The sequence below is a fragment of the Heptranchias perlo genome, chromosome 5, assembly GCF_035084215.1.
Source record: "Heptranchias perlo isolate sHepPer1 chromosome 5, sHepPer1.hap1, whole genome shotgun sequence".
Taxonomy (NCBI): domain Eukaryota; kingdom Metazoa; phylum Chordata; class Chondrichthyes; order Hexanchiformes; family Hexanchidae; genus Heptranchias; species Heptranchias perlo.
In genome coordinates this window covers 54,356,011-54,377,567 of record NC_090329.1, presented here as the reverse complement: position 1 = coordinate 54,377,567, position 21,557 = coordinate 54,356,011, and the positions used below count along the sequence as shown (strand labels likewise).

The following is a 21,557-nucleotide window of genomic DNA, read 5'->3' as shown; positions in this document are numbered from 1 at the left end:
GCGACGATGAAGGAACGGCGATACATTTCCAAGTCGGGTTGGTGTGTGACTTGGAGGGGAACATGCAGGTGGTGGTGTTCCCATGTGCCTGCTGCTCTTGTCCTTCTTGGTCGTAGAGGTCGTGGGTCTGAGAGGTGCTGTCGAAGAAGCCTTGGCGAGTTGCTGCAGTGCATCCTGTAGATGGTACACACTGCAGTCTCAGTGCGCCAGTGGTGGAGGGAGTGAATGTTTAGGGTGGTGGATGGGGTGCCAATCAAGCGGGCTGCTTTGTCTTGGATGGTGTCGAGCTTCTTGAGTGTTGTTGGAGCTGCACTCATCCAGGCAAGTGGAGAGTATTCCATCACACTCTTGACTTGTGCCTGGCTTGATAATTATAGTATTAGAAAGGTGAGTGTTGATGTACCAAATGGCCTTTTCTTGTCCTTGCATTGTAACGTAATGCATTTCAGGCAGGAAAAGACCATTAGTTTACCTAGTCTGCCCAGCCAATTATCTCCATTCTTTCCTGTAAGATATTTCTATCTTCATTTGTAAAATTTAATAACCATGAATCCTTTTGAATGTCATGAAGGCTGAAGAAATTCATTAATTTCTCCCTGCCAACCAAATGTTTGGAAAGCTCTGTGAATTTATTTTTTTGTAACATTGGCCCTTTTGCTTTTGTGGCTCGGAAAGCTCACCCCCCTCCCCTTCAGGATCGGCCCACAGAAAGTCACAGACGTGTTCTTTCCTGGAAATGTCTTCACTTTCACAGGAACCAGATTCCAGATAGAGCCCTTCTAAGGATTATGAAATTAACTAATAAAATGCTGCCTATGAGCTTTGAAGTGCTGATTACTGGTATATTTTGTTATCCAAGGCAAGCCTTCAGGAGATTTATTATGCTGCAACCAAACTCTCCAATATGGGGTGTCCAAGTTGTGGTCCGACACGCCTTTGATTTGGCTTGTGAAGGTGGTTTCCTGTCTTCTTTGTGCAGCCATGCACAATGCTGACTTTGATTTCAATTCTTTAAACCTCTGGGGCTTAGAGGACTGGTAAAGGCTGCTCTTGAGCTACAAAAGGTTCAATATTCCTGCTCTAATACATTAGTCAGTCACTGTGGATCTTGTTTCCATGACGGGTTGTCGATGAGAGTAAATTGCAAAGATAGAAGAGTGTTTTGTAACTATCATACTTTCTTCCTTGGGGAAACTCATTTGTATGATAGATGGGTCCAAGGCACATTCATGTACTGAATATAGTCATACTGAACGACGAACAGTTTGGCATTTTGGCAACATGAATCTTTGATATAAAACCAGTTAATACTTATGTGGATGGAGAACAGTAAAGTGGCATGCTACATGAATAAACAAGGCAAATGTTATTTAGATGCTCTACAATTGGCCAAGATGACACTATCACATTCATTACTTTGCATTTAGTGAACATACTGATAGACCTCTTCAGCAGTAGTGCTATACATACCACGAAAGAACCCTTCACATGAAACACCTCGCTGGACTTTTTTTTAGTAAGTCCAGTACCACCTATTTGACATTTTACCTTTTCTGTTGGTTGGGTTGTGTAGAAATGGTCAGTTCCTTCAGAAAAGGAAAGGGAAATTTGGGGTAAAGAGACAGCAGCCTTGACTGAGAATATATATGTTAAATAACGAGATTCCCATTACATTTTATGATCGCTCATTGTTTCATTTTGATCCTAATGGCTTTTATTTGGTTTTCAGACTACTTTTCCCCACCCCTTTATTGGAGACTACATTTCCTCCTACCAGACAGAAGGAACAGAGATCCAGGGGTGTAGCTACAGATTTTTAAAAGCAGGATTATGTGTGGGAAAAATCATAAAAAGGGCAAATAGTATTCTGGGTTTTTTTATGTAGGGCATTGAATACCAAAGCAAGGAGGTGCTGATTGTCTATGCAAAACATTGGTCAGGCCACATTTGGAGTACTGTATGCAGCTCTCCTTATCGAAAGAGCATTGGAGTTCAGAAAAGATGTAGTGTAGATTTGCTAAGATAATGCACCATGGTCGCTATCACAATGTCATTTGTGACTGATTAGGGCTTTTTCAGTGCTTTGGCAGGGGTAAAAACCTGATTGGAGAAATTCAAACAGGGAGTTGTAAGAAAGACGGGCACACATTTGGGAGGCTACAACATCTTCAAGGACTTTCGAAAGAAAATGGAGATTGGGCATGGGGTGGCAGTTAGCAAGGACAGAGGGGTCAAAGGTGTTTTTTTTTTAGGGGAGGGGGGAGTTGGTAGTTTTGAAAGGGATGGGGATAGTACTTTAGGAGAGGGAACCATTTACAATGGCAGTTAGCATGGGGTCCAGGAAGGGAAGTAAGGACATCAGTGGGAATAGGGTCAAGGGAGCAGGAGATGGATCTCATGGCTAGGAAAGGGCATGAGGGTAGATGGAAGAGAGACACTGGTTCAGTGCAAGGCAAGGGGAATGCATGGAGGATATTTGGCTGGGTGAGAAAGGGAAAGGGGGGAAGCAGCAAAGGAAGCAAGTCAGATGGTCTCAATCTTGGTGACAAAGAAGTCCATGAGCTCCTTGCTCTGGTTGTTGGAGGCGAAGGCGGTGGGCCAGGGAAGAGGGGTTTAAGGAGATGATTGGTAGTAAAGAAAAGAATCTTTGCTCTCCAGATGATCCTGGAGTCTTGGGCAGTTTTTGCAGAGGAGATTGAGGCCCAATGGCGCTTGAAGTAATCCAGCAAGATCTGGTCATGGATGGCTAAACCAGTTGTGTGCCAGATTTGCTCAAGTCTGAGAGGTTCAAGGTAGAGCCCCTACAGGGGAATGATCAGGATGGGAGAGAGTACGTGTTTTTCTGGGGACAAGTGCATCAAAGGTGGAGGTGAGGAAGTGGTTGAGCAAAACAAGAGCTGCAGATGTATCATGGCAAATGGAAGGGCAAAGCCTAGGCAATTGGGAGCCTGAAACTGCAATTGTAAGTGATTTGGGAGAGAGGTTTTTTTTTTCCCCAGGAAGGTTGCAGAAGGAAGTGGGGTTGGAATGGAGCAGGGTGACGTGTGTGGTGAATGATACAAGTAAGTGGCCTTGTCAATGGCCGAGGCCGTGGGAATGGCTGTGAATATGGGTAGGAGAGTTTATATGGAGTGAGAGCTTTAGTGGGGATAGGAGGGTAGTGAAGATGAGAGAGGGCAAGGGGAGTTGAGATGGAGGAGTGAGAGGGTTTGAACAGGTGTGTTGCTCGGAGGAGAAGATGAAAGAGGAGTAGGGGGAGAGACCAAAGTGTGACACGGCACGGGTCATAGTAAGTGGCAATGTGCTGCCACTCATGAGCCAAGTTCCAGTAAAAGCCAGGATGTCAATGCAATTATACACAATAGGGTCATGAAGACAGGGCATTGTTCGCAAGTGAATGGAAATTCTGGAGGGAAACGCGGAGAGGGTTGCTGATTGATCCACCGGCATTCTGGGGGTAGTAGTAGGTGGTATGAATGGGATGGGAACGGGAGGCAGTGATGGGTGCCTCAATAGGTGCTTTGGAGAATGCCAAGAATGCGAAGAGAGACACAGTGGGCAGCTGTGGAATTATTCAAGGGGATTTCAAGCCTAGGATAGCTGCAGGAGAATAGTAAGACAGAGTAACAGTATTGGCTTAGGATTGTGGGGGCAAGAGGGGAGAAATAAAAGGTGGCGTGACTGAAAGACAGGAAGGGGAACCAAGAAGAGAGGAGGGCACAACTGGAAAAAAGAGACACAAGTAATTGGCTTGGGTCCTACTTTAAAAGTCTATGATGCTAAATGGAAAAGTTTTATTTGTTTGGGGGAAATCAGTAACTTCTCAAACTTCGATTTCCTAACCATCTTGCTTCACTTAATCTGCATTTTTTTCTCTGATATAATTTGACCCCCATCAGAGTTTGATTAGCAGCCTCTAAGAACTGGAATGTCATTGGGTTGCTGTGGTTTATGAAGATCAAATCTTTCTTAAGACCTTTGACCCCAGTATAAGATCTTAATCTTGTTCTCTATCAACTTTTCTCCTTGTGAGTCTGTATCACTGTGACCTCCGTTTTTCATAAGCAAAATGGTTATATTTTTGGCTCCTGTTTCTGTATATAGAATCCTAGGAGCTTCAAGCTTCATTCAGTGGATCCTGCTATATTTTCCCTGAGACTTCAATTGGGCTGTCCCATCCAAAGATTTTGGTTAAAAATGACGTCGACTTTCACCTCTCGAAAGAAACTATTGTACTAGCATTTTTAGCTAGCACTGCATCTTTTGGAAGTCACGTTTATGTTAACCTTTTAGAGCCCAACATACTATAGCAAAAGGACTAAAGGTTTTTTACAATTTTGGACAATTTTAATTAGGTAATAAGATAGGAAATATTTTGAAACCAGTCTCTCGGGGGAGGTGAAAACTGAAGCAATCTTTGAAATCAATTCCATTTCTAAAGAATGTAATGCTAAATTGTTTTTTGTTACACATGGGTGATTGCCAGGAAAATATAAAGCCCCAGCTGCTCTATAACCATCTCAACAGTGAAGGATTCCCTTTAGACTCCATCTGAAAGGCAATGACATAGAGCCAGCTCTAACTAAACACTGTGAGAGCATAAAGTATGGAATAAGATCATTGATCCATCAAACCTGCTCTTTCCACAGACTGTATGATATATCCTATCATAATCATAATGACACTGATTGCGTCCTGGGGGAAATTTCTACAGAACCTTTCCCTGACCTCCAAAGGCAATCAAGCAAAACTCATGAATATTTATTTCAGCTCCACTTCTCCAACATTTAACTTTGTCTCGTTGCTATTCATAGTTGTTTTATTGGTCACAGCAGCCATAAATTAGTTTGATTTCTATCTGCACAATAACTTTCAATCCCATTTCTAACCACATATATATCAATCCTTTTTTGAAGTCCTTAAGCAACATCACATTAACTGCTTTTTTATTAGGAGCCTGTTACACATCTACAAGAAATTACAACACAGACACAGGCTGTTCGGCCCAACCAATCCCTGTTAGTCTTTATCCTCCACGTGGCTAGTAGCCCTTATTCTATGTACCTGCCTGTTCCTAAATGCCTTTATTCCCCTTCCACCACCTATCTAACCTATTCATAAATGTTAACATGGTCTCTGCTTCAATCACTAACTCCAATAATGCATTCCACAGCCTCACGATCCTCTGTGGTTAAAAGCTTCTCCTGGTCTCTTGAAAACCTCTTATATTTAACCTTATATCAATCTCTCCTCATTCTAGACCCTTCAACCACTGGAAATGATCTGTTCCTACCTACTCTGATCCATCGCTTCATAATTTTAAACACCTCTATCAAATCACCTTGTATTCTCCTCTGTTCTTATGAAAACTGCCCCATTTTTTCAAGTCTTTCACAAATTTCTATTTCCTCATACCCGGTAGCATCCTAGTGAATCGGTGCTGTACCCTCTCTATTGCCTCATCCTAGTGAATCGGTGCTGTACCCTCTCTATTGCCTCATCCTAGTGAATCGGTGCTGTACCCTCTCTATTGCCTCATCCTAGTGAATCGGTGCTGTACCCTCTCTATTGCCTCATCCTAGTGAATCGGTGCTGTACCCTCTCTATTGCCTCATCCTAGTGAATCGGTGCTGTACCCTCTCTATTGCCTCATCCTAGTGAATCGGTGCTGTACCCTCTCTATTGCCTCATCCTAGTGAATCGGTGCTGTACCCTCTCTATTGCCTCATCCTAGTGAATCGGTGCTGTACCCTCTCTATTGCCTCATCCTAGTGAATCGGTGCTGTACCCTCTCTATTGCCTCATCCTAGTGAATCGGTGCTGTACCCTCTCTATTGCCTCATCCTAGTGAATCGGTGCTGTACCCTCTCTATTGCCTCATCCTAGTGAATCGGTGCTGTACCCTCTCTATTGCCTCATCCTAGTGAATCGGTGCTGTACCCTCTCTATTGCCTCATCCTAGTGAATCGGTGCTGTACCCTCTCTATTGCCTCATCCTAGTGAATCGGTGCTGTACCCTCTCTATTGCCTCATCCTAGTGAATCGGTGCTGTACCCTCTCTATTGCCTCATCCTAGTGAATCGGTGCTGTACCCTCTCTATTGCCTCATCCTAGTGAATCGGTGCTGTACCCTCTCTATTGCCTCATCACCCTTCTTCTAGCATGGAGTCCAAAACTGCACACTGTGCTCCAACTATGGTCTTACTAAGTTTTTGTATAGATTCACCATTACCTCTCGATTTTTATATTCTATACCTTGCCATAAAACCCAGTATTCCTTTGGCTTTCTTGATAGCCTTGTTCACTTGAGGTGCTGATTTTAATGTCTTGTGAACCTGAACTGCCAAATCCCTTTTGCTCTTCCACCTCACCCAGCTTTCTCCAATTCAGAGTATAATTGTTACTTTTTTTACCGAAATGTACCACGTCACACTTAGTGAAATTGAAGGTTATCTGCTACTCTTTTGCCCATTCCACCATCTTACCAATATCCTCTTGCAGCTTCCTTTGGTCCTCAGAATTATTTACTCTCCTCCTGTTTTGGTATCATCAAATTTGGACACCACTCCCTGCAGCCATAAATCTAAATCGTTGATGTGCACAGTGAACAGAAGCGGTCCCAGAATATAACCCTGTGGGACTCTGCTACCCACTTCCTGTTTTATTATACCTACAGGCCACATATGCCTTTCAATTTTAGTTGTTTTCTAGCCTGTTTATTTCTCCACGACATCTTGAAATTTGAAGTAGTCTCCTTTTTCAATGGTAGGTATATATTTTTCATCTTTGGAATCTCCTTTTTAAAAAGAATTTCAATGTTGATCTGTGTGCCAATTTCTCTTTCCATGCCACTGATCCTTGGCTAGCTCACTCCTCATCTCTCTAAAATCTGCCCTATTCCAATCTGGTGCTCTTGTGCTTGTACTAACTTTTCCCTTTCTATATGAACCTTAAACCGTATCATATTATTACTCTCAAGTTGCTCACCCACATTTAGTTCATCTACCTGATCTATTTAGTTACTCATAACTAGATTTAGCAATGCCCTCCCCCCTTATAGGCATATGAACATACTGCTTGAGGAAGGAATCCTGCACATATTTTAGGAACTCCATTCTCTTTCTGTGTTTACTCCCTCCCAGTCCCAATCAATGAGTAGGTAATTCCAATCTCCCGAACAATAGTTTTGTTATTTTTGCCCATCTTCCTGATCTATACACTCATTGATCTGTTTAAAAAATTATAATGTGGAGATGCCGGTGATGGACTGGGGTGGACAAATGTAAGGAGTCTTACAACACCAGGTTATAGTCCAACAGCTTTATTTGAAATCACAAGCTTTCGGAGCTTTGCTCCTTCGTCAGGAGGAACCGACTGGTGGCTTTAGTGTTGACTAGTTTGATAAGTGAACTGCATGTATCTGACCATAAGTTCCTAAGTGATGTCTTTCACTGAGTTTATTGTGCTCAAAGAATCAATATTCCACAAGTTTTTCTATGCCTTGTACGATCTGATGTAGATTGTCTTGTGGAGCTGCTCAAGGACAAATTTTAAATGTAGACAGAATATGTAGGAGTTTCTAGACATACAATATTACTTTGTCCTATGGAAATAAAACAAGTGGTTAGTGAAAATGTCCATTACTGATGGTGAAATCCTTATAGAAGGCAAAATAGCTACATTTTGTAATCCTGACACTTTTGCTGCATATTGTCATTTTGGATGAAGCTATTAATAGATACATGCAGTTTTTTAGAACATTTCTGTTGCCCTGACAGACATGCACTTCCTTCTCCCTCGTAAAATGCACCATTTGAGGAGAATAAACCATGACTTGTGGAGTAGAACGAATGAAGAAAATAGGTTACTCACCAAAGATAAAATGTCACTTATTCTTTAACTGAAGCATTACATATCAACTTTCTCGCCTGTCTCCTTTATAATCCCTGATGAACTGACATCTCTGTGTTTTCAACATCTCTTATCTTTGGCATCAACAGGGTAGTAATGAGTTGGAAGAGACTAGATTTCTTTTCAAAAATGCATTTGTCAATCTAAAGATCCAGATCCAAAGCATTTCATTGACTTCCTTCTAAAGACATACATTAGGTGTACTTGGTCCCATTGAAATGAATGAAATGTGAAATTGATAGTGGAAAATAGTACACACCTAAACCATAATATTAGCTTGAAATCTTTTGCAACGTTATTAGTTTTGATTACATTTTGTAAAGAATGTTCCTGTAAATATTACACAATATAAGTTCTCTGTGGTATTTCTTGAGAGAATGATAACCATTTTTTCCCCCTGTTTTCCTCATGTTCTCACGGTGGCCTGGCATCTAGGCCTCCTCCAGCGTTGTTCAGAACCAATCATTAGGGTGTATGTAACAAGGGCTGAGAACCATCACTATGCCAGTGTATGCAGGCTAGCAATGTAGTTGTTCACTCACTTTCCTGTTTGGACCTTCCTGAATTCAATGAGGAAGGTCCAAACAGAAAAATTATTTGTTTAGTTTGGAAGTAGCAAATCTGTTGAATGAAATTACCAATCTACTGCAAAGAATAGCTGAATTAGACAATAGCTCAAGTGTGACTATTGGCATAAGAATTGTGCCAATTGAAAATAGTGACAATTCCTGAAATTCATTGTCCTTCAGGTGTCATAGAAGCAAGAATTGGGAGCAAAGTTAATTTCCTGAAATTTATTCTCTGAAGTGGGAAGGGTGATGTTATAATATTTGAGATTGCATGGAACAAATAAGTTGGTGAAGATGTTAAAACCTGCATTATGCTGAATACTTATATTTACAATTATTAACATTCTAGGGTTCAAAGGCACTCCCCTATCTGGTGCATTTAAAAATGGCATTCCTCATGAAATATTAGAACACTCTCAGCCTTTGGAAAATAATACAGGTGCTGGAAGGACAATTCATCTACAGGTACAAAGCAACTATTTTTTATCCTCTGAGTAATGAGAACAATTACTTGGATAAGTTTGAGGATACAGCCTTGTTCAAAATCATGTTTGACACAACTAATTTGTTCTGACTTTCGACCACAATAGAGAAAGGTAGTTAGAATAACAATATAAGAAATGCATTTTTAAAATACTTTTGTCAACTAATTCACCTATCCTTAAGAACTTACTGACTTTAATATTATGAAAATTGTAATTAGATCACAAATCTTGACAAATTACTAAAATTTTGGAGTAAACAATGCTCATTTAGGAGCAATCCATAAATCATTGTTTTCTTTTGCTTTTCCAATTCCTTTAACTCTCCATAAGTGTGCTTTCGAGAAGCATAATCATGTTCGTACATAAAATGTAACCTCTTCCCTCACCTCTTTGTACTTATTAAAATAATGGCAACTCTGGATTAAAACTTAATTTGTAACAGCAAAACAAAATTAACTATTGACATTTTATAATTTTGTTGTGCAGGATATTACATAGTGAAAACCTGTTGCCAATGTTACTTGTGATTTCACTATTGCCTTATGGTTTTAATTTCTAACTCCAGGTTAGAACCTTACATTTCCTTCTTTTCGTCAAAGATATGCCGAGGTTGGAAACTCGTTATAATTGAAATCACAGGTGGCAATACATATCCTATTGCTTTGTGTTACCACTGTTTTACCAAGCTAATTTTAATAAAATAATTCTTGGGGTGTGGGCATTGCTGGCAAGGTCAGCAATTATTGTCCGTTCTAGTTGCTCTAAGAAGGTGGCAGTGGGCTTTCTTCTTGAACCTCTGTAGACTGTGTTGTGTTATTCTTTGTAGCAGTTTGATACAACTGAGTGGCTTGCTAGGCCCCTTCAGAGGGCAGTTTAGAGTCAACCACGTTGGTGTGGGACTGGAGTCACATATATGCCAGATCGGGTAAGGACGACAGGTATCGTTCCCTAAAGGACATTAGTGAACCAGTTGGGGTTTTATGACAGTTGGACAACCTCGTGGGCATTTTTACTGATACCAGCTTTTTAATTTCCATTTTAAAAAAAAAAAATGAATTCTTATTCTCAAACTGCCAAGGTAGGATTTGAGTTCGCGTTCTCTGGATTATTAGTCCAGGCCTCTGGCTTACTAGACTAGTAACATAACCACTACACGACCGTACCCATTAATGTTAGACTGTGGTTAGGTTTGGTTGTTTGTTGACAGAAAAGATTTTGCTACATTTAATTTCAAAATACAGTGGCTAACCTAATTTTTACTCAATATTTCCTTAGCAATCTTCACTGCACCTCTTTTCTCATGGAACCATAGATGTTTACAGCACAGAAGGAGGCCATTCAGCCCATCGTATCCATGCCAGGTTTTGCTAGGGCAATACAAAACAATCCCATTGCCCGGTTTTGTTCCCTGCTTCAAATATTTATCCAGTTTTTCCTTAAAAGTCTCTGCCTCAACTACTCCCTGTGGCAAAGCACTCCATGCTCCAACAAACCCTCTTTGTCAAAGAAATTTTCCTAACCCCCATCTCCACTGTCTAATGACAGTTTTAAATTGATGAATCCTCATCACTGACTTCCAAACCAAAGGAAAGAGTCTTTCCTTACTCACTGTGTCAAAACCCTTCATAATTTTGAAAAATCTTTTTAAAATCTCCTTAGTTTTCTCTGTTCCATTGGAAATAGCTCATTTATCTCCAGTCTCTCTTCATAACTATTGTTGTCCCATCCTTGGCATCATCCTGGCGAATCTACACTTTGAGATCTATGGTATTATGCCCTTTCTATAATGGAGCACCCAAAAGTGTACATAGTACTCCTAACTGTGGCCGAACCAATGTATTGTACAAATTTATCATTAATTATTTTATGCTCTACGCCTCTATTTATAAAACTCAAAATGCTGTTGGCATTTTTACTGTTTTATCTACCTGCACTTGCACTTTCAGGGAATGATTTATTTGAACCCCTAGGTCTCTCTGTTCATCATGCCTTTCAGTGTTTTTCAATTAAGTGTAAACTCCCATTCATCGTTTTTCCTCCCAGGACATTTAACCATACACCGATCCGTATTAAATTGCACCTGTCACCTGACTTCTCATTCCATTAACCTGTCTGTGTCTGGCTGAAGTCTTTTACAGTCCTCCTCACTGTTCACCAAGCCCCCTACTTTTATGTCATCAGAAAATCGCACAATTGTACTCATGTACTCATATACCAAGAACAAAAGTGGACCCAGCGCTGACCCCATGATACATCACTTCCAATCCTCTCCAACCTGAGCAACACCCAATTCCCATTTACCTTAACTCTTCATTAGCTGTCCATCAACCAACTTTCTATCTATGCTGCTCCATTTCCTCTTAAGCCATACAGCAGAATTTTTCTCACACGCCTCTTGTGAGTCATTTTATTAAAGGCCTTCTGAAAATCCAGATATAATACCCTACTGCATTCCCATTATTTATTCAAACGGTCACTTCTTCAAAAAAAACTCTATTAAATTTGTTAACTATCACTTGCCTTTAACAAATCACTGCTGGCTATCTTTGATTAACCCATGTATTTCTATATGCTTACTGATTTTATTTTGAACAATGGATTTTTAAGAGTTTGCCCACAACTGATGTTAGTCTTCAATGTGGTTATACCCACTTTATCCTCTTCTCCTTTCTTGAACAAAAGTGTTACATTGGCTATTCTCCAGTCCCATGGTACAATTTGCATATTTGAGGAAGATTGAAAAATTGTGGCCAGAGACTTCTGTTAGCAGGTCAGGGTGCATGCCATCAGCGCTTGATAACTTATCCACCTTGAGTTCTGTCAATTTTTTCAGAATCAATTCCTTGTCTACAGTTATCTCGAATAAATTGTTCCATATCCTCTTCGAGTACACCTACATTCCATGATTGATGCAAAATATTTATTAAATATTTGGTACTTGTCATTCCTTCCTGCTTCACAATTAGACTCCTTCCTTCACTAAATGGTCCTACCCTCTCTTATAAGCATATAAAAAGAATAGTTAAAAAGCCCTCACTATTTCCTTTTATATCATTTGCACAACTTTTTTGATACTCCCCTCTAGCCCTGCTATTCTTCCTTTTACCCCATTATACTTTTTGTATTCCTTATGGTTTTCTTTAGTATTCTTAACCTCAATTTTATCATGCGCCTCCCTTTTTAAGTTTTTTAGTTTTAATCTATTTATCCATAGAACACCACTCTTTGCTGTACCCCCTATTTGCTTTACAGGAATATGTTTATTATACTCTATCTGTCTTGTATATGAAGATTTCCCATTGCTGATCCAGCAATCTGTTTGCTAAATTTTCTGCCCTGATAATTTTGGCCGGGTTCCCTTTTATCTCAGTCATTTTCCAATCCAGCACCCTTATCTTTGACTCCTCATTATCCTTTTTATTTTTATATTGAACCAATGCTGTGGCTGCTACTTCCAATTGTTCTCCTCCTCCTCCCTTCTCTATCATCTTAGGATTCAATATAAATAAGATATTGGCCTAGAAATTCGATGGCACAGGTATAATTAGGAATCACCCTTGTGCAACCCCTTAGTGCCTGCCTTGCATTGGTGTTTACCTATCCTAGTGCTCCTACAAAGTGTTTTCCCAGTGGCTGCAGCTTAGGAGGTGGAAGACTGCTGAGCTTTCATCAAGGTCACCAAATGGCTATGGTGGGCAGCCTCGATCAGCTCTGGGCCTTGAGGGCTGTCTACAGACTGCGGCATCTTGGCGTGGGCTGGGTCAGTCTTGCCCAGCTGGCTGTGTGGCACTAACCAGGGCACTGGCGGGGTGGGTGGTGGGGAAGTAGTCATGCTGTCATCCTGAGAGCGGACAGCAGGTGCCTCTTCCATGGAGCCAAGGCCATACTCCTGGAACTGCGCCTCACCACTCCTATGTCTCTGCACGAGAACCAAGTGCAGGAGGGATGCGAGCTGCCATGGAAACTGTCAGAACTTTTAGCAAAGGCTCCATCATGGTGGGCGCCACTGTCGTGTTCATGGCGCTGATCCCTTGATCCATGTTGGACAGACTGGTCTCCATGCTGTGCGCGAAGCTCCGACATAAGTTGGAGCTGGACTACTCCAATTGGCTCTGAGCCATTGTGCTCAATTTTGCTGGCAAGCAGCCCAGTGCACCTAACATTTCCTGGTGTATGACTGGTCTCTCGAAGTCAGCATCCGAATCCCCTGCAGCAGAGCTAGTATGTGATCTCACCTTCCGACAAGCTGGCCGTCCCACCCTGTGCCATAACTCCAGCACACATGGCCAGTGATCACATGAAGACCCCCTCCTCCAACCTACCCTCTAAAGAATGCGTGGTGCCAGTCTCAGAGCTGGCTCTTGCTACTGTCAGATTGAGTGATGGCCGGCACGTTTTGTCCCAGAGGGGACAGGGTGTGCAGGCAGACTCTGCCTCCTGCCTCGTGTTGTGCGCAACCTTCTCCTGCAAGAAAGAGCAGTGTGTGTTAATGACAGCCTCGTGAGGTGTTTTGAGAATATGGCTGTCATGGCGGAATAGTTCATATGTTGTGCGGAAGTGAGGGTTGCAATAGTTGTGAGAGTAGGAAGGTCAAAGTGTGTGAGTAGGAGAAGGTGGAGTGAACTATGGCGCAGTGATTGTAGGAGAGTGAAGGGGAACGGAGGAAGGGAGTACTGTGAGTAGTGAGGCTGCGGGGTGGTGCAGGTATGAGGAGAGAGTAATTGAGGTGAGGGGTAAGATTTTTACCTTGACAACTCTGGTGAGGTCATTGCAGCCTGGGAGCTAAGCTCCTGGTGAAGGTGTTGCCTGGAGGGTTTTTTGCCCTCCTGGGGGGTGGGGAGGCGGTGGTGGCGGTGGCAGCGGGAACAGGAGCAGGATCTCCATCTTCCTATCCACTTCCTGGAGCAGTACCTCTAAAGCAACGTCGGAGAGCCTGGGGCCTTGTTTTGCAGCTATTTCTCTTCCTAAAAGCGTTCCCTGCTGCCTGCGGCCAGAGTGCACCTCCCCTTTAAGAGTTGCTGGCGAAGGCCGATTTCCTGCTCCACCCCACCCTAACAGGCACACAGCCAATGAATAGTACAGGCTGCACGCCTGACTTGTTATAACGAGCTGACAGCACCACTGCAACCATGTGAACGGACGGATGCAGCGCGCACCCTGACCCTGTGCGCCCATTTTTGGGCGTGATCGAATTTCTAAGCCATTGAATCTTAGATTATTAAAAAAAATACAAAGTCATGCTACTGGACTAGTGGTCGTTCATATCATTTTTGTGGATTAATTTCTTATCTGTCATATTTGTTAATGAACTTCAATCTTATTTGTCTTATGGTTCTATTTTGTTCCCCAGAACCCATTGAAGAAAAACAAATTAAAATTCAGGACATCTTTCGATATGACCAGGTAGTAGAACATTTTTTTTGTTTTTTTATGCAGGTTGTTCTCTCTCAAAACCCGACTTCCTTCCCTCCCTCCCTCCCTCCCACACACCAACTCATAGCTCTTGGCATCAATCGAGATCAGTTTGGCGAGACACCTGTTCTCATTACAGTTGCTTTCAGCTGCATTCTATGTTATGACACCTAAAGTACCAAAGAAAAGAAAGGTAATTAACCCTTGTTTTATTAATGCATGCGTCAATGCATAGCATTCACTTGAGCTTTGTTTAGTGCACCAGGGATTTAAATTTGAAGCTTAAACGTGCACTATTTATTAGATTCCGCAAAAAATGAAAGGGACATGAACTTAATTATACAGTTAAAATGCCCTGGACGTGTTGGGTTCAGGTATGTATTTGGACTTGTGTAAGTTAAGAAATAGTCACATGATTTGCCTAACTGTCTTTTCCACTTTCCAAATTACACATGCTTTCTTTCTGCAGAACCTGCCTTGTTGTAATGAACTGTGCTGTGAAATGTGATATTTAAGTTTTCAGTTCTGACAAAGGGTTTCATCCAAAACGTTAAACTGCCTTTTCTCTTTACATATGCTAACTGGCCTGTTTATTTCCTGCATTTTCTGTTCTTGTTCAGATTTCCAATATTTATATTTTTTTTGTTTGTGATGCATTGTTTTAGTTTTGAAAAATATTGACACTCTCAGAAAAACAGCTAATTATTGTTTCAGTTAAGCCCAAAGTTTTGTTGCTTCATGCTGCGATCTTTAGGTGACTCATGAACTACATAGGAATTGCTAGACAAGAAAAGACAAAGGTCCATCTAGTTTGCCTTCTGCCATCCTCGTGGCTGCATGATACAACAATATAATGGAGTTGTTGACTAATCATGGTGATCAATCTCTATCAATTAGTTTACAACAGACCCAGACTTGAGGCGAGGAAAACCCCAGTGGTTGAGAACTTTGGGAACCATAGGTCCAAACTAGCAATTTTTGATTAAAATCTTTCTCTGTGACCTATTAAATGGCTCAATTATTTATGTAATGCGTCTTGCATCATGAATATAATTGTGACTAAATACTGGAAAGCACAGTGTAGTGCTAAAGGAAAAGAGTGATTGTATGATTTGATTTAGGCTAGAGTTTCATTCTAAATTCACCCTTTTATATAAAGATCCATATTGACCATTCCTCCTTCTGAGTATGAAGTGAATTATCCCACAATATTGCCATACTTTGATTTTAGTGCTGAAATCTATATTTTGTACTCAACAGATTGGCCTTAGTGAAAGTTGTCACTTTGCTACTCAATAATTACTGACCAATCTAAAACAAGGTCAGCTCATTTGATGGCAATGCAAATAACCAGATAAATCAATTTGATTACCAGCTTTATAAATGAAAACCAGTTGGCTGGGACTATCTTACGCATTATAATGCTCATGGGCTTTGGGAAAAATATTTTTTGGCACTAAATCTGCTTTTGGTAGTATTACTGCTACTCTGCATTTAGCACTGAGCTAAACACAAGATGTTAAACGTTACTGCCAAAGTGACTAATCAGTGTAAACTAACAATTCCTATAATTACCATTAGCATGCCCTAAAATAAACCCTGATACAACTCTGCTCCTAAACAGTGCCTTTAACCTAGAAAAATGTCTCAGCTTTCAGTATTATCCACCACTGTAGTTAGGGCGTGTATATACAGTTGTTTCTTGTCACCATACAGAGTTGTAATGTCTATCGGTGCTGGATTTCTTGTTTCAATATCAGATGGGAAGAAACAAAGTGGAGGATGAAGTGCAAAGGAATAATTATTTGCTATCATCAGAATCATCTGCTGGAGTTGTGCTAATAGTGAGACAGGTTTAGCAATATTGTCTAACTGCAGCTGGCCTACAGGTGGCTCTGAAGACCAGTGCTGCCATGAGTTTCTATTTTTAGTGTACAAAAAATGATTATTCTCAGTCAACCATGCTCAATTGCTTGAGGAGGTTACCAATGCAGGGCTGAAGAAGGTGTCCAAAGCAATCACAACTTAGAAACTGTTTTATGCCATACTGGTTCCGTGAAGGGACTTGGTGTCATTGCCTGCAGACAAGTTGTGATAGGTGCACAACTATCCATCGTTATTTCGGAAGGAAAGCATTTTTTCCACTAATATGCAAACTGTTTGTAATGCTTAAAATGTCTTTCCACATGTATATCCCAACTAACTAAACTGAACAGTCGTCCAGGAGTCAGTGTTTGCTGTTTTTAATCTACATAAGTGACCTTGATACCAAAATTAAATGTAAGCTTGTCAAATTTACTGATGACACTAAAATAGGAAGAGTAGCAGAGACAGAAAGTAAAGCTAAATAGGATTTAGATGTTATGCATTTGGGCAGAAAAATGACAAATCAAATTTAACACTTTCTCGAATTGCACGTTAGTAGCACTCTCGTCTCTGAGTCAGAAGGTCATGGTTGCAAGCCACACTGCAAAGACTTGAGCATATAATCTAGGCTGGCACTTCAATGCAGTGCTGAGCCAGAATTGCATTGTCAGAGGTGCCGTTTTTCAGATGAGATATAAAACTGAGGCTCTGTACTAGATCCCATGCCACTATTCGAAGGAGAGAAGGGCAGTTCTCAACCATCTTCAGCCAGCAGTGCCGATTGGATGATCATTCTCGGCCTCCTCCTGAGGTCCCCACAATCAAATGCTAGCCTTCAGCTAATTCGATTCACTCCACGTGACATCAAGAAATGGCTGAATGCACTGGACACAGCAAAGGCTAAGAGCCCGACAATATCCCAGCTGTAGTGTTGACGATCTGTGCTCCAGAACTATCCTTGGCTAAGCTATTACAGTACAGCTACAACATTGGCGTCTACCTGACGATGTCGAAAATCGTTCAGGTATATCCTGTCCACAAAAGGTAGGAAAAATCCAACCCAGCCAATTACCCATCAGCCTACTCCCCATCATCAGCAAAATGATGAAAGGAGTTGTTAATTGTGCTATGAAGCGGCACTTACTCAGCAATAACCTGCTCATTGATGCTTAATTTGGGTTCTGCCAGAACCACTTAGCTCCAGACCTCATTACAGCCTTGGTCCAAACATGGACGCAGAGCTAAATTCCAGAGGTGAGGCGACAGTGACTGCCCTGGACATCAGGGCAGCATTTGACCGAGCATGGCACCTAGGAGCCCTAGTAAAACTGAAGTCAATGGGGATCAGGGTTTGAACTCTCCAGTGGCTGGAGTCATACCTGGCACAAAGGAAGATGGATATGATTGTTGCAGGCCAATCATCTCAGCTCCAGGACATCACTGCAGGAGTTCCTCAAGCCAGTGTCTTAGGCCCAACTATCATCAGCTCTTCATCAATGACTTTCCCTCCATCATAATATCAGAAGTGGGATTGTTCGTTGATAATTGCAGTGTTCAGTTCCATTCGCAACCCCTCAGATAATGAAGGAGTCCGTGCCCGCATGCAGCAAGACCTGGACAACATCCAGGCTTGGTCTGATAAATGGCAAGTAACATTCACGCTACACAGGTACCAGGCAATGACCATCTCCAACAAGAGAGCCTATCCAGCACCCCTTGACCATCATCGAGTCCACTATCATCAACATCCTGGGGGGGTCACCACTGACCATAAGTTGAACTGGACCAGCAACATAAATGCCATGGCTACGATAGCAGGTTGGAGGCTGGGTTTTCAGCAGTTTGTGGTTCACCTACTGACTCCACAAAGCCTCTCTACCACCTTCAAGGCACAAGTCAGGAGTGTGATGGAATGCTTTCCACTTATCTGCATGAGTGCAGTTCCAACAACACTCGAGAATCTCAACACTATCCAGGACAAAGCAGTTCACTTGATCGGCACCCCATCTACTGTGGTTGCAGTGTGTACTATCTAAAGGGTGCACTGCAGCAACTCGCAAAGGCTTCTTTAGCAGCAATTCCCAAACCCTGACCTCCACCACCTAGGAGGACAAGGGCAGGAGGTGCATGGAAACACCACCACCTCCTAGTTTCCCTCCAAGTCACACTTCATACTGACTTGGACATATATCGCCTTTCCTTCATTGCTGCTTGGTCAAAATCCTGGAACTCCCTACCTAACGGCATAGTGGGATCACCTTCACCAAACGGACTGCAGCGATTCTAGAAGGCGGCTCACCACCATCTTCTGAAGGGAAATACTGCTGAAGTATAACCTGCTAAAACAATGCAACTTACCAATACAGAATACTTCAATCATAGAATCATAGAAGTTTACAACATGGAAACAGGCCCTTCGGCCCAACATGTCCATGTCGCCCAGTTTATACCACTAAGCTAGTCCCAATTGCCTGCACTTGGCCCATATCCCTCTATACCCATCTTACCCATGTAACTGTCCAAATGCTTTTTAAAAGACAAAATTGTACCCGCCTCTACTACTGCCTCTGGCAGCTCGTTCCAGACACTCACCACCCTTTGAGTGAAAAAATTGCCCCTCTGGACCCTTTTGTATCTCTCCCCTCTCACCTTAAATCTATGCCCCCTCGTTATAGACTCCCCTACCTTTGGGAAAAGATTTTGACTATCTACCTTATCTATGCCCCTCATTATTTTATAGACTTCTATAAGATCACCCCTTAACCTCCTACTCTCCAGGGAAAAAAGTCTCAGTCTATCCAACCTCTCCCTATAAGTCAAACCATCAAGTCCCGGTAGCATCCTAGTAAATCTTTTCTGCACTCTTTCTAGTTTAATAATATCCTTTCTATAATAGGGTGACCAGAACTGTACACAGTATTCCAAGTGTGGCCTTACGAATGTCTTGTACAACTTCAACAAGACATCCCAACTCCTGTATTCAATGTTCTGACCAATGAAACCAAGCATGCTGAATGCCTTCTTCACCACCCTATCCACCTGTGACTCCACTTTCAAGGAGCTATGAACCTGTACTCCGAGATCTCTTTGTTCTATAACTCTCCCCAACGCCCTACCATTAACGGAGTAGGTCCTGGTCCGATTCGATCTACCAAAATGCATCACCTCACATTTATCTAAATTAAACTCCATCTGCCATTCATCGGCCCACTGGCCCAATTTATCAAGATCCCGTTGCAATCCTAGATAACCTTCTTCACTGTCCACAATGCCACCAATCTTGGTGTCATCTGTAAACTTACTAACCATGCCTCCTAAATTCTCATCCAAATCATTAATATAAATAACAAATAACAGCGGACCCAGCACCGATCCCTGAGGCACACCGCTGGTCACAGGCCTCCAGTTTGAAAAACAACCCTCGACAACCACCCTCTGTCTTCTGTCGTCAATCCAATTTTGTATCCAATTGGCTACCTCACCTTGGATCCCGTGAGATTTCACCTTATGTAACAACCTACCATGCGGTACCTTGTCAAAGGCTTTGCTAAAGTCCATGTAGACCACGTCTACTGCACAGCCCTCATCTATCTTCTTGGTTACCCCTTCAAAAAACTCAATCAAATTCGTGAGACATGATTTTCCTCTCACAAAACCATGCTGACTGTTCCTAATCAGTCCCTGCCTCTCCAAATGCCTGTAGATCCTGTTAAACTATTGCTTGTCCAGTGGCATTGGCTTATGGGATTATCGGAAACCAAATGAAAAGAATTCCAGCCCCTAGTGACAGGTCTACCCCTTTAGGTTCTGTTATTAAACCAAGCTGGCTGATCAATCATCAATAACATCCTCGAATACAGAGTACCTTCAGATTACAAAGTCAGCTACAGAGGGTTGACTTGGTTCTGAAACTTCCATCATCAGACATGTCATGTAAAGCTACCTCAAACTCAAAGAAACCCAACTCCCCGTCCCGTTCTCCACCACCCCCCCCCACTCCTACCGAAGTGAATCCTCACGAACTGGTTGTTAGACAATTGATGAGCATAAGTTTGACCCCTCCTTTGGTGGACAGCAAACACTAGGATCTTTTCATGTATGGCATGGTGAATGGTATGGTGCACAGCACAACTCCCCATAAAATGAGAGTGTTTGTTTCCACCATCCTCTTGACCACAGCATGGACAAACATCGAATGGTTCCACCAGTTGGAGGAGTATCTGTTTGCCTCTCCACAACGCAATCATGGTATGGACCAAATGCTGGATATATGAACGTTTTCTCATACCTGACCTCCAGTAACACTTTCCATCAGCTGTCGTTCCCAGTCTAAAATTCCTTATCTGCTATACAACAGAATCAACTTTCAACATGATGAAAGGACTTACCCAGGGCAGCTTACGTCATGATAGCCACCTTGATGTTCTAGACATTCATGTCCAACGCTACATACGAAGCTTTCTCATCACCTACTGCTTAACCAACCTTATGTGAGCAGCTTTGCGAAGAGGCATGCCTGTTATGAAGTTGACTTTCCGTCCAAGATGAAGGCAAGTGGGAAGAATCCGCAGTGACAGGTTGGTGTAGGACAGAGCCCTCCCTGCAGACGTTTTCTCCACAAATTATCTTGAATGTGATCCTAAATCTTTCATATGGGCTGGAGAATGCCCTTTCATTGCATACCCAAGACTTCTGAATACTGTTTAGGCAATTGTTTTATATATTACAAACTTATCTGGCAATAGGACTTTGTTGTCATTGGAAAAAAACTACAAAGACCATAAATACCTTTAACCCTTCTCAGCACATTCCCAAAGGACTGTGTCCAGGCTGAAGTTGACATCCAACAAGATTCCAAATGTCACTATGTATCAACAATTGACCAGATGCCTCTTGTATCCTCCTTTTAATACCTTGTGAGATCCCCCCTTGGGCTGTACTTGGGAGCACCTTACTGATTAGCCTATTGTTCAAGATGTTGGGTAGGATGCACTAGATTCCCTGTTGAGTCTGCCAACAACACAATATCATTGTGAAAAGGAGCACTGCAATACCTTGAGAAATGTCTGGAACAAATGCTCCAATTCGATCATCATCCAAAACATCATTGATAAAAACATTGAATAGGATGGGTAATAGTGGGATACCTAGCCTCACTCCTTATTTAAGACATAGGTTCAATGAGTTTCTCATCTACCTTTATGGATCTTGACGCTCTTGGCTAATGATAAAAGGAAGGGAAGAAAACTAATACTATCAAAAAAAACACCACTGAGCATTTCAATTTAATCAATGTCATGTCCCTCATCCCAGC

The 21,557-nt window shown here is 42.0% G+C and overlaps 1 protein-coding gene across 4 annotated transcripts in view; it reads left to right on the top strand.

Moving 5' to 3' along the window:
• The window catches only part of agbl5 (AGBL carboxypeptidase 5), a 147,291-nt gene that overhangs the window by 105,377 nt on the left and 20,357 nt on the right, over positions 1–21,557 (top strand). For all 4 annotated transcript variants that reach the window (XM_067984373.1, XM_067984374.1, XM_067984372.1 and 1 more), the window contains 2 exons: positions 8,830–8,945; positions 14,316–14,368. In XM_067984373.1, the coding sequence (XP_067840474.1) occupies positions 8,830–8,945; positions 14,316–14,368 (169 nt within the window). The remainder of the gene's footprint in view (positions 1–8,829; positions 8,946–14,315; positions 14,369–21,557) is intronic.